Genomic DNA, 14,648 nt, shown 5'->3' with positions numbered 1-14,648 from the left:
GATCCTTTGCTTTATCACATCTTCTGTCTACTTTAATATTAAACTTCCTATCTCTATTTTAATTACCACATAATCCAAACATATTCTTAATATTGTATCTTTTTATGAGCTTAGTTTTCTAGAATAACGTCATGCAGTTTAGACAAGAATTATATGTAGTGGTTAACTATTTTTATTCATACATTATTACAAAAAAATATTCGTGTTTCATCATCAAAGTTAACAATACTTATATTACCACAAACAAAATTACGATATATATATATATATATATATATTTTTTTTTTTAATAATATTTATTTAAAATTGTTTTTTCAAAAATAAAGGATCAGTGAAAAAATTCCCTACATTTTTAAATAAATGTTTCAGTGTAAGCAGTTCCTGCAGATAGGGGTGGGGCAAGTATCCACATAACCCACAACAGAAAAAATAGACTATATTAAAAATGATGTTTTTGAAATAAAGAGAAGTTGATAATATAATTAATTATTATAGTTTTTAATAGTTTATATAATAATTTTTTTATGTTTTCTTGTTCATGAAATATTTAATTTTAATATATTTATATAAAATAGATATTAATTCTTATATTTATTTAATTTATTGCAACAAAAAATATAAAATATTTAAACAAAATTATTGTTGCTAGCATTATTTTTTTTTCTTTAGATTTTGCGAATTATGCGATATAGACAAACAAAGTTAATTATTGTTGCTAGCATTATTTTTGCAAGCTTAGGCGGATAAAAATGGACCATCGCTTTCTTTGGAATTTGGAATGAGTTTTCTATATTCATGAATGAGTTTGTTATTGGATTCTAGAGAATGTTGGGGAAAACAAAAACTGAGATTGATATGTGTTTATAAACAGTAGATCTATCTTTAAAGTTTCTACTTCTACTGTGAACGGAGTTGCAATGTTTTGATCCAAAGTTTTTCTAAAGCACAAACTGTGATGTAAGTTTTCCACTAATCACGTCTGGAATATGTTTATCTTCAAACCAGAATTTGGCATGAGAATAGCATTTTTTGGAGGTTTAAATTGCCAGTGCCCAACTTGGGAAAGTCAATGCAAGGCGTCAATTAGGGGAAAACAATTATAACAAATATTTCTCAGATTAATCAGACTCCACAATTTTATTTTTTTTTATTTTGAGCAAGAGAATAACTTTTATATAATCAATAATATATATGAAGAGAACAGAATAAAAGAGAGATGTATTAAATCATGATGCAAACATTGGTATTCACATTTTTAATGAATCATCTTTATTAACAAAGATGAAAGGAGACATGGATTATCAAATAGGTTTAATTTCAACACTTCTATAATAAATTAAGAATTCAAATTGTCTCTTTAGAAGAATTATTCAATCTACTACTACATCGTTCTTGAACATTATTTTCTACGAAGAATGATACATTTATGAATTAAATTACATTTCTTTTAAACGAGACATGGAATTTATTCTTTTAAATGCATTCTCTATTAAGAGCTTATACTTGTTAGAGAGTACAATGTTACAATGGAAATTCATCAAATAGAAAGTGAGTTTTGTAAGAAAAAATGTAATTTCAATAAAATATAGTCAATATCTAAGCATGTATTAAAAAATTATGTTGATAAAACAACATAGCAACATGTTCTTTCATTTAATCAATTTAAAAATTAATTTATATTTTGTTATTAATAATAAAAACTACTTTAAATACTAATTTTTAATTTATAAAATAGTATATAATTTACTAAATTTTTTAAATTATTTTTTATTTAATATTTTTTTTAATAATATTAAATTTTTACTTGCATTATTATTATGGTATGTTTTACTAGCACCAAAAGTATAAACAATATTTATTTTATTTAGATATATATGACTGTTTTGGTTTTCAATTTCAAAATATTAAATAAAAAATAAACTAGTTGACTTGGTCAAAATATTATAAGGAATAGAAAAAGAATTATTTACTCTTATGTGTATATTTCAGCAAAAAGAAAAACTCTTTAAAAAAAGGCTTGTTATTTTGTTATAATATAATCTATTATTTTATTCTTTTATAAAAGACAAAACAAATGCATTAGATAGATTTACACTCACAAGATGAGTTTTAATCTACTATTGATAATTTTAATCTTCCATCTCTATGTATTACAAGGTTTAAAACTTGATTTTCCAAACTATTCAATATTCAATACTCTTATAAAAAGGACAATACTGTTATACTGAATTGAAATAAAATATTGAGTTAACACTTATATTAACTGTAATTTATTTGACAATTAAAAAGTTTTATAAAACGTTTAGGAATCAGGAGTTTAGAAGAAAAAAACCAGCACTTAAAGAAATTAATTGATAAAAACGTCAACATAAATAGTTATATATATATATATATATATAATATAGCAAATATCTATTTTTGTTTGACAAAAAGTTTATAAATATCTATTGTTTATCCTTTTTTCATTTATGCTTGGAGGATTATTTTTAAGATAAAAGTTATTATTGGATGTATAAGGTAAGCAAAATTATATTTCTTGTACAAAACTTGAATATATATATATATATATATATATATATATATATATCATACCTTCAACATATCTTTGTGTGAATAATTATTTTAATTATCTTCTAATTCAATAGGCATGGCTAGTGGGGGGGATTGATTATGAAGAGTTTGAATATTTCTCATAATATTTTTTGTATTTTAATTGTACTGTATAGTATTATTAAATATGAAATGAGATATACAAATTCACCTTTATTTTTATTAAATATTGAAACCATGGTGATGTTGCTCTGACTCTCTCTTTCTTGGATGGGTTTTGGGAATGAGAAAGTATTTTTTGTGTTTTTCTCTCTCTATACATTTTTATTTTGTGGTTCTCTTGGCAAAACAATTTGGAATATCTTGTTTGGAAGGGAAAAGAGAGAGAAAGATTTAGGTGAAGATAGTCTCTAGATGCACGATAGTAATCTAAGGAAACTTTATTTTTTGTCACCATTCTTAATTAAAGACACTTAACTTGTATTGCACCTATGACTTTCCTTATTTCTGTATATACATTACAAAACAAACTATTCTTAAATAAAAAAATGTTCAATAACACTAATGATTTAATTAAAATAATCTATAGTGTAAAATGTTTTTTAATTAACTGAGGGTGCAATAAGGTTTAATTTATAAAGTAAAATAATAATAAATGGAAAAAAGAAATATAACCGTAGTGGGACGTAGCAATGGGTAATAGACAGAGATATAGAGATATATATATTGGTTCAGTGGTGATTCTAATCTGTTGTTGTTTGTTAATTGAGAATTGTTCTTGTACCCATTCGTTTACGCGGAAGAATCATGACTAGTTCCTCTGGTGCCGCTCGCAAGGTTAGCCCTAACCCCTTCGCTATTCGATTCGGTTTCTTCGGTGTTCGTGTTTCGCTTCTTAGGTTTGAATTGGGATCGTTGCTGTTTTAGAATCTCAGTAAGATTGCCTGCAATAGGCTCCAGAAAGAGCTCGTCGAGTGGCAGGTGAATCCCCCAACTGGTTTCAAACACAAAGTTACCGATAATCTTCAGAGGTATCAGATTCTTCTAATTACCCTCATAATCCACCTAACTTTTTCGCTTTCCCCTTAGCTTTTACACAATATTTTTCTTATGCTTTGATTTCCTCTTTCTCTTCTTCCTTTTCATTCTTTTTCCTTCCTCCCTCTATTTTACTTTCTTCCTCTCTGGAAGGTGGGTTGTTGAAGTCATTGGAGCTCCTGGGACGCTTTACGCCAATGAGACCTACCAGCTTCAAGTCGATTTTCCCGAGAATTACCCTATGGAAGCTCCCCAGGTTCCTCTTTTGCCCCTTCCCTGCACAAATTTATCTTTAATCTGCATCGGCTTCTGTTCTTCATTGCTGTTGTTGTTATTCTATTATTAACGCTTCTACAGGTCATATTCTTGCATCCGGCTCCTCTGCATCCCCATATCTACAGCAACGGTCATATTTGTCTAGGTACGTTTGTGTTTTTTATAGTTGCCGTGTTTTGAGGTATAATCCTGTGGCATGCCTTTTTGTTACATGGTTTTGTTATGTGTTTCTTTTTATGCTTGTTTGTTTTGGTTTTCATGTTTGTTTGTATTGTTTTTCATGTTGTCGGTTCTTTTAGACACTGGCTGTTCTTGTAACCTGCTTCGGGTTATAATTTCTTTCAAGTCTCGACTTCGATGTTATAATTTCTTATTGGGAAGAGGGCTTCGATTGGTTGTTTACTTGTTTAGGGTTCTCCTAGTACCTGAGAAAATCAATTTATTTTTGTAATTTGAAAAGAGTAGTTCTATCTTTTTCCTAAAAGAATTGTCCTAATTAATTAATAGGAATATATTGTTAACTATTGAGTGAGACCTTTAGGTTTCAATATAGTGAATGTTGTTACTTACTGTTTTAAGTAGGAAAATTTGTTAGGAACACTTGGCATTACCCAATTGAAATTTGAAAACAGCTAACATTTAATGAGTTAATTAACCATAGAAAATCTACGAAACAAGAGTGAACGGCCATGATAATTTTGCAGATGTGTATGTCCTTGGTTCGGTATGCCCAAGAATGTAATTGGACCACAATAGTAAATATGCTAGGAATGTTATATTAAGGTTGAGTTGTGATGGTATCCTAGTTAAACCATTGTATATATGCCAGGAATAGAGAGAAGTCAGAAGTGTGGGTCCTTCCTGCTAAGTGTTTTTCTTTTTGGTGTTTCAATGCGTGCACATCTTGTTTTGTGTTGGTATGAGAATGGAACAATTGTAATTTCCCAGCTGATTTTTGAAATCTAGTAATTTGTATTTTCTGGTAAATTGTAGATGGCTCTGAACTGTGTGATCCATTTTAAATTGATGTGATTCTGAAGTATAAAAAAGCATTGATATGATTCTGTGTAACAGACATGAAACAAACGATCCAATAATTTGTTCATTTTCCCATTCCAATTTTCACGAGACATAAAAACTTCATAGAAGCTAAAATTCTCAAACGAATATAAACTGAAGATATGTTATTAAATGCACCTTATTTAATTACTCCATTCCTCTGTTTTTCATTCTTTTTGAAATAGGGGCTTCATATAGTCATTAAGTCACTGACTCTATGCACTCTATTTGGTTTTTCCATTTCTCCATTATCAATCTTCAGCAATAGAAGCCTGACACAGTCACATGCTTATTCTATATGCACCCAATTTTGCTGCATTGTTGCTTTATATTTGTTCTTTTGAACTATAGGCTTCAAGTAGTGCAGTAACGTTATGTGGCTCCTGAGACTAAGGAGAGGTGTTACCTCAGCTTTGAACTTTTCTCGATAATATATTACTGTTAGGATGAACTATCATTATTAGGAGCACTTATAGAACTATGACTTGTTAATTTACCTATGACTTGGCTTTCAATGACATTATAGTATTATTGAAACTTACTTTTTCTTTGGTGATGTGAGATTTAAGAACTTTTTGATACTTTTGAGTAGTTCCATTATGTTTTAGGTTTTTAATTTTAAATACTTTTGAGTATTAAATATTGATACCTTTGGTTTTTATTATAAGGCACATTTTACAAGGAATTGTTGGTCCTTTTTTCTAAGGCATTTTATATATTTTGTTTTCCTTGTTTAGACCTATTAAATATTATAAGTATTTGTATTTTGTATTAACGAATAATGAGAATATAATTCTAAAAGTCATTTATAATGAATGTTAATTTGGTATATTGGTAATATTTTTAAAAGATCAACTAAACTATTGTTTTCATTGATCTATGTGATTATGTTAGAAGTGTCTTATGTTCAGGATCAGAGGGAGTATTTGGAATGATTTTATGGCTTATATTTCTAAATTCAACAAATGATTCTTGATTGATTCATGATTTGGCAACATTGAGTTATATTTCAATGCTCATATTCATCTTTTTCTCCCATTCTATTTGGGCTGAGCTGCATCTGTTGTTTTCATATTTGATTTCTAAGTTGAGGTATGATTCATTTTTCACTTATGGGAATTTCATGTGTAGTTATACTTTGACATAATCAATAATGTTATTCTTATTTAAATAATCGGTTTTTAAAATTGGAGTATCAGCTCTGAAAACCCCCTTATTGAAGTTTGTATTAGTTTATAATTGGGCATTTTTTTCTTTCTAAATTTAGATAAAAGCATGATTAACTAGTTGCTGTTTTTTTGGTGGTCAGCTGACATTAATATGCTTGGAATTATGCAGATATATTGTATGATTCCTGGTCCCCTGCCATGACAGTTAGTTCTATCTGCATCAGTATTCTCTCAATGCTTTCAAGCTCGACCACAAAGGTGTTAATTTATTTACTGTGAATCTTGTATTTTCCTACTTATTCCATGTGATGTGATAGGATTCATGGACACATAGGACATGCTATATTTTTAACCAAGGTTTTATCAAACATTAATTTGATAAATGCTAAATTCTACGGGTGAGAGTTTAGGTAGGTTATTGATCCATCATGAAATGGGTGGCATGTCCTGATAAACCCTTGACTTGATTTCTTTGGCAGCAACGCCCTGAAGATAATGATCGCTATGTAAAGAACTGCAGAAACGGCAGATCGCCTAAGGAGACGAGGTGGTGGTTCCATGATGACAAAGTATAATAAAAAGTTTCTCTATTAAGTCCACAAAAGGTAGAGTAGAGGATTATCCTTTTGAAATCAAAATGAAATGGGAAAATGCATTTTGAGAAACTAGGATCCCTTTAAATTAAATGGATAATAACTCTGCTGTAAATTGTCATTGCCTGGTATTTGTAAAGGAAGGGGAAACTGTGTCTTAAGCAACTTAAGGAGCAAAAAACTCAAAACATCGTGGTTAATCCCTGGGGTCTTTGGATGTGGATATAGATGATCTGGTTAACCCCCGTATTGGTGACTTGTGTTTAATAATTATCTTAAGAATTCTCCATTTTAACTCATAATTGACTATATGCATTGCCGATATTCCGATTTTCAGTAATGATATTGAAAACAACTCCTCATTCAAGTACGGGCTACTGTAACCGTTCCGTCTACTCATCTTGTCGATACATCAATTTTGTTAGGAACACTAGAAAAAGCGACTTTATTTTTGGTTTTTCCTTTTATATCATCTAGTTCGTGTTGCTCTCTCGTTTTCTTGGGAAAAAAAGCTTCGAGATTGGAACGATTAATCCTTCTAGCCCAAAGGAGAGGTTAAGACAATTGTTTTTCAAGATGACTTGCACTCGAATGATTCTGTATCTTCCAAATAATATTTTTTGTAGAAAAAAGTTAGGCTTTTCAGATATTGAATGAGTATTTACATGTTTATTTTGCATTCCTAGCAGTCAAAAGACTCCTGAGAAAGGCGTAGTTTTATTAATGCGACCCTGATGATTAGGATTTTCTTTAGCTAAAACTATTAAACAGTTATGTATCTTTATGATAACCTGGTCATCGTAATTACAAATTATAATTGTTAAAAAAATTGTCTCCAAATAATATGCTAATATTATTATCCAACGCCTTTTAGTTGAACTTTTGCAATTTGCATGAATATAAGTTAGTAATTTAAACAGGATTGCAATTATGATAATAATTATCCAAGTTGAAAGTCAATTGTCATATTGCATGTTTGGGTATGCTTTTTTTAGAATGGATTTTGATCTGTTGAATATTTTTTTTGGAAAATTAATTCTGGGTTGTGGATACAATATTAGAAAATTCAATTTAACACAACATTATTTTGAAAACTTAGCATTAAAATTGATTTTGAATATATAATTATCAAAATGGATTATGAAATTGCGGAATGCTGCCTTTTATGTACATTCCTATAATAAACACGAGATGTATCTTTTACCCATCAAAAACGAAAATCAATGGAACCAAAACACGTATAATAAGATTATAATGGAAACAATACCGATTTCCATGACACGTATATGCACTACTATTTGTCATACATATTTATATTCCTGTATGTTATCATAGCACAAGTCATACATCTTTTTTTAAAGTGTAAGAGGAAAGTTATTCATACACTTCATGGAAGAATCTCAACAAAATTTAGGATAAAACGCAACAAATTTTAGCTCAAAAGACGAATATTTAATTAGAAAATGATCAAACAGTTTCACACATTTTCACACATAAACAAACATTCCTTTCAGTCATGACAATGATGAATAAAAAATTCATTGTGAAACAAATTTGAGGCTCAAATCTCAGTCTCAACTAAATACACACAATTAGGAATGTCCGGTAAAAATTTCAAATCTAAACACCCATAAAATAAAGCGTAATAAGTCTTATATTAAGAGTAACCAAAACTCGTAAATTTGTTTTTCCAAAAACAGAATGTCCTGACTTTTCTTCCTTATATCTTTTTCTGTGTCTTCTTTTTGGACGTGCCTCCTTGGCTGGATACAAATGACGTATGAAAATACTTGTGTAAGTGTTTATGAAACTTTTCAGTGTAATATGAATTTATAATAAAATTGTAGAAAGTAGGACACAATTTCGCATATCTAGAAAGAGGAGCGCATTAAAGTGCAATAAGTTTATGAAGCATTTCCAAAAAGAATTTCTTGTTATGGAAGAATCCCAATAGAATTTGGGATGAATTTCAGCTCAAACGGACGAGTATTCAGTTAGAAAATGATCAAACAGTTTCACACAAAAACGAAGTTTCCTTTCAGTTGTGGCAATGATGAATAAAAAATTCATTGCAAATGTTGTGGAACGAATTTGACGCTCAAATCTCAGCCACAACCGAATACACACAATAAGGAATCTCTGGGAAAAATTCAAATCAAAAGACCCAAGGAATAAGGCGTAATAAGTCCCAGACCGAGAGCAAACAAAACTGGAAAATTGATTTTTCCCAAAATAGAACGTCTTGATTTTTCTTCCTTATATCTTTTTCTGTGTTTTCTTTTTGGACGTGCCTCCTTGACTGGATACAAATGACATATGAAAGTACTTATGTAAGTGTTTTTGGAACTTTTTCACGTAATATAAACTCATAATAAAATTACATAAACTAGGGCAAAATTTTGCAAATATGGAAAGAGGAGCGCCTTGGACTACAAGAATTTCTGGAACATTTTCCAAAAATAATTTCATGTTGAAATCTTATGTAAGAATCCTAAAAGAATTTGAGACGAAACACAAATTTTTTTAGCTCAAATCGACAATTTCAGCAAACAAAACTGGGAAAATTGTTTTTCCGAAAAGAGAACGTCCTGACTTTTCTTCCTTATATCTTTTTCTGTATTTTCTTTTTAGACATGCCTCTTTTTCTGGATACAAACGACATATGAAAGTACTTTTGTAAGAGTTTTTGGCACTTTTCAGAGTAATATGAACTCAGAATAAAATTGCAAAAACAAGGACAAAATTTTGCAAATCTGGAAAGAAGAGGGCCTTGGAGTGCAAGAAATTTATGGAACATTTTCCAAAAAGAATTTCTTGTTCAAATCTTATGGAAAAATATCAACAGAATTTGGGACGAAACATGTCAAATTTAAGCTGAAACGGAAGAGTATTTAGTTAGAAAATGATCAAACAGTTTCACACAGAAAGAAACCTTCCTTTCAGTTATGACAATAATGAATAAAAAATTCATTGCAAATCTTGTGGAAAAAGTTTGAGGATCAAATCTTAGCCACAAATGAATACACACAATAAGGAATGTTTGGTAAAAATTTCAAATCAAAACACCCAAGGCATAAGGTGTAATAAGTCCCAGACCGAGAGCAAACAAAACTGAAAAACTTTTTTTCTGAAAACAGAACGTCCTGCCTTTTCTTCCTTATATCTTTTTATGTGTGTTCTCTTTGACGTGCCTCCTTGAATCGATACAAAAGACATATGAAAGTAGTTGTTTAAGTGTTTTCAGAACTTTTCAGCGCAATATGAACTCAGAATAAAATTGCAAAAACTAGGGCAAAATTTCGGAAATCTGGAAAGAGGAGCACCTTTGATTGCAAGAAGTTTCTGGAACATTTTCCCCAAAGAATTTCTTGTTGAAATCCTAAGGAAGAATATCAACAGAATATGGGACGAAATGTGACAAATTTAAGCTCAAATGCACGAGTATTCAGTTAGAAAATGATCAAACAGTTTCACACAAAAACGAACCTTCCTTTCAGTCATGCGAATGATGAATAAAAAATTCATTGTAAATCTTGTGGAACGATTTTGAAGCTCAAATATCAGCCACAACTCAATACAAACAATAAAGAATGTTTGGTAAAAATTTCAAATAAAAAAACCAGAGGAATAAGGCATAATAAGTCCTAGACCGAGAGCAACCAAAACTGGGAAAAATATTTTTTCGAAAAGAGAACGTACTGATTTTTATTCCTTTTATCTTTTTCTATGTTTTTTTTGGACATGCTTCCATGACTGGATACAAACGACATATGAAAGTACTTTTCTAATAGTTTTTGGCCCTCCATTAGTATTATTACTATCATCGAAACTGATGGTACCATCAATATTATTATAACCATCAACATTGATGGTACCATCAGTAATATTACCGCCATCAACACTGATGCTACCATCAGTATTATTACTACCAACAACACTGATGGTACAATCAAAATTATTACTACCAACAACACTGATGGTACAATCAAAATTATTACTACCAACAACACTGATGGTACCATCAGTATTATTACTGCCAACAACACTGATGGTACCATCAATATTATTACTACCATCAACACTGATGGTACAATCAGTATTATTACTACCAACAACACTAATGGTAACATCAGTATTATTACTACCAACAACACTGATGGTACCATCAATATTATTACTACCAACAGCACTGATGGTACCATCAGTATTATTACTACCATCAATATTAATGGTACCATCAGTAGTATTACCACCATCAACACTAATAGTACCATCAGTAGTATTACTACAATCAACACTGATGGTACCGTCAGTACTATTACTACCATCAATAGTGTTGGTACCATTAGTACTATTACTACCATCAACATTGATGGTACCATCAGAATTATAACTACCAGCAACACTGATGGTACCATCAATATTATTACTAGCATCGAAACTGATGGTACCATCAGTATTATTAATACCATCCACACTGATGGTACCATCAGTATTATTACTTCCAAAAACACTGATGGTACAATCAGTATTATTACTACCAACAACACTGATGGTCCCACCTGTATTATTACTACCAAAACTACTGATGGTAGCATCAGTATTATTACTACCATCAACACTGATGCTACCATCAGTATTATTACTACCATCAATATTAATGGTACCATCAGTAGTATTACCACCATCAACACTGATAGTACCATCAGTAGTATTATTCCAATCAACACTGATGGTACCATTAGTACTATTACTACCATCAATAGTGCTGGTACCATTACTACTATTACTACCATCAACACTGATGGTACCATCAAAATTATAACTACCAGCAACACTGATGATACCATCAGTATTATTACTAGCATCGAAACTGATGGTACCATCAGTGTTATTACTACTATTCACACTGATGGTACCATCAGTATAATTACTTCCAAACACACTGATGGTACGATCAGTATTATTACTCCCAACAACACAGATGGTACCATCAATATTACTACTACCATCAACACTGATAGTACAATCAATATTATTACTACCAACAACACTGATGGTCTCACTTGTATTATTACTACCAAAACTACTGATGGTAGCATCAATATTATTACTACCATCAACACTTATGGTACCATCTGTATTATTACTACCATCAACACTGATCGTACAATCAAAATTATTACTACCAACAACACTGAAGGTACCATCAATATTATTACTAAATACAACATTGATGGTGCCATCAGCATTATTACAACCAACAACACTGATGGTACCATCAGTATTATTACTACCATCAATACTGATGGTATAATCAGTATTATTATTACCATCAACACTGATGGTACCATCAGTATTATTATTACCAACAACACTGATGGTACCATCAGTATTATTACTCCCAACAATACTGAAGGTACCATCAATATTACTACTACCATCAACATTGATGGTACCGTCAATATTATTACTACCATCAACACTGATGGTACCATCAGTATTATTACTACCAACAACACTAATGGTACCATCAATATTATTACTCCCAACAATACAGAAGGTACCATCAATATTACTACTACCATCAGCATTGATGGTACCGTTAGTATCATTACTACCATCAACACTGATGGTACCATCAATATTATTACTACCAACAACACTGTTGGTACCATCATTATTATTACTGCCAAGAACACTGATGGGACCATCAGTATTATTACTGCCAAGAACACTGATGGGACCATCAGTATTATTACTCCCATCAACACTGATGGTACCATCAATATGATTACTACCATCAACACTTATGGTACCATCAGTAGTATTGCTACTATCAACACTTATGGTACCATCAGTATTATTACTAGCAACAACATTGTTGGTACTATCAGTATTATTACTACCATCAACACTGATATTACCTTTAGTAATATTACTACCATCAACACTGATGGTACCATTAGTATTATTACTACAAACAACACTGATGCTACCATCAGTATTATTACTACCATCAACACTGATGGTACCATCAAAATTATTACTACCAACAACATTGATGGTACCATCAGTATTATTACTACCAACAAAACTGATGGTACCATCAGTATTATTACTACCAACAACATTGATGGTACCATCAGTATTATTACTACCAACAACATGTTGAACCATGTGGTGTTTAAGCTTTGAAGAATCCAAATCCTTTGAAGGATGTTGAAGCCTCTGTTGTGCTTGATGTTGCTGTGCTGGTTTAAGCTTTGTTCTGGGGTAGTTTATATGTTGTAATCCACCCTATGATTAAATCTAAAGCATAAGCATTCTCAATCTTTGTGAAAACAAAATGATTTCAAACTAAGTAAAAACAACCGATTGTTTGTACTTAGGTGTTTTGAGAAAAAGTTTGAAAATTGTTTTGAATGGTTAAACTGTTAAGTACCAAAACAAACGATTTATTCGAGGAAACAACCGATTGTTTGTTTTGGGACCATAACAGAAAAACTGTTTTCTTTGACTGAGCTTTAAATGATTTAACTGCTTACGCTCCAGTCATTAAATGCTTTGACCAATCTTTTAATGCAATTTAAGAGTTTGTTAAGATTTGATAACAAACTACATCTTTGAATATATTCAGAAAAACAAATTTAAGAATTAAGAATCTTTGACAAAGTTTTTCTAAGAGAGTTTTTCAAAGTGTTGAGATCGCTAAGTTGTTTGTGATTGATCAAAGTGATGGAATATGATTCTGCTTGTATTGATTTCAGATTATCTTCTGTAACAAGTGTAATCCTTGTACTCTGTTGAACAATTTCGTTTCTGTGTTTTACTGAGATTGGTTGTGTGTTCTTGAGGTGTTCAAGATCAGCAATCTTAGTGTTGGCCAAGGAGAGTGTGTTTCTTGAGGTGTTCAAGGTCATTCTCTTGGTTGTTGTGTAAGCTGTCAAGTGGTGATTGCTTAGTGGATATCCTCAGGGTTTCTGAGAAGACTGGATGTAGCTCCTGATTTGGAGTGAACCAGTATAAACAACTGTGTACAATTTCTCTATCCCTATCTCTTTCAATTCAGTTTTGTCAATTAAAAACAGGTATAAACAACCGATTGTTATGGTAAAACAACCGATTTTTTTTTCCAATATTGTGCTTTCGCTTTATGTTTTGAAAAACTGAATTCTTAGTCAAGGTTTTCTTCAAGTATTTTTCATTCTAGGCTTAAAAGTTTACGAAAATCCATCTTAAACAATTCACCCCCCCTCTCGTTTAAGGCCATATATTCTAACACAACACTTATGGTACCATCAGTATTATTACTACCATCGAAACTGATGGTTCCATCAGTATTTTTACTACCATCAACACTAATGGTACCATCAGTATTATTGTTACCAACAACACTATTAGTACAATCACTATTATTACTAACAACAATAGTGATGGTCCCATTAGTATTATTACTACCAACAACACAGTTGGTACCATCAGTATTATTACTACCAACAACACGTATGGTACCGTCGGTATTACTACTACCATCAACACTAATGGTCCCATCAGTATTATTACTTCCAAAAACACTGATGGTAGCATCAATATTATTACTAGAAACAACACTGCTAGTGCCATCAGTATTATTACTACCAACCACACTGATGGTACCATCAATATTATTACTCCCATGAACACCGATGGTACCATCAGTATAATTACTACCACAACATTGTTGGTACTATCAGTAATATTACTACGCACAACACAGTTGGTACCATTGGTATTATTACTACCAACAACACTGATGGTACCATCAATATAATTACTACCAACAACACTGATGGTACCATCAGTATTATTACTCCCAACAATACTGATAGTACCATCAGTATTACGACTACCATCAACACTAATGGTACCATCAACACTGATGGTACCATCAGTATTATTACTACCATCAACACTAATGGTA

The 14,648-nt window shown here is 31.1% G+C and overlaps 1 protein-coding gene across 1 annotated transcript; it reads left to right on the top strand.

The window, feature by feature from the left end:
• Window positions 1-2,803: 2,803 nt before the first annotated feature.
• On the top strand, window positions 2,804-6,987 carry LOC137811002 (putative ubiquitin-conjugating enzyme E2 16). Its single transcript, XM_068612541.2, has 6 exons — window positions 2,804-3,387; window positions 3,478-3,581; window positions 3,742-3,844; window positions 3,946-4,009; window positions 6,262-6,350; window positions 6,572-6,987. The coding sequence occupies exons 1-6, from the start codon at window positions 3,358-3,360 to the stop codon at window positions 6,665-6,667; spliced, it is 486 nt and encodes a 161-aa protein (XP_068468642.2). The 5' UTR covers window positions 2,804-3,357; the 3' UTR covers window positions 6,668-6,987.
• The last annotated feature ends 7,661 nt before the right edge of the window (window positions 6,988-14,648 follow it).

The sequence above is a fragment of the Phaseolus vulgaris genome, chromosome 2, assembly GCF_051622355.1.
Source record: "Phaseolus vulgaris cultivar YP4 chromosome 2, ASM5162235v1, whole genome shotgun sequence".
In the NCBI taxonomy this organism is placed as follows: Eukaryota; Viridiplantae; Streptophyta; class Magnoliopsida; order Fabales; family Fabaceae; genus Phaseolus; species Phaseolus vulgaris.
This window is presented reverse-complemented; position numbering and strand designations above follow the sequence as displayed.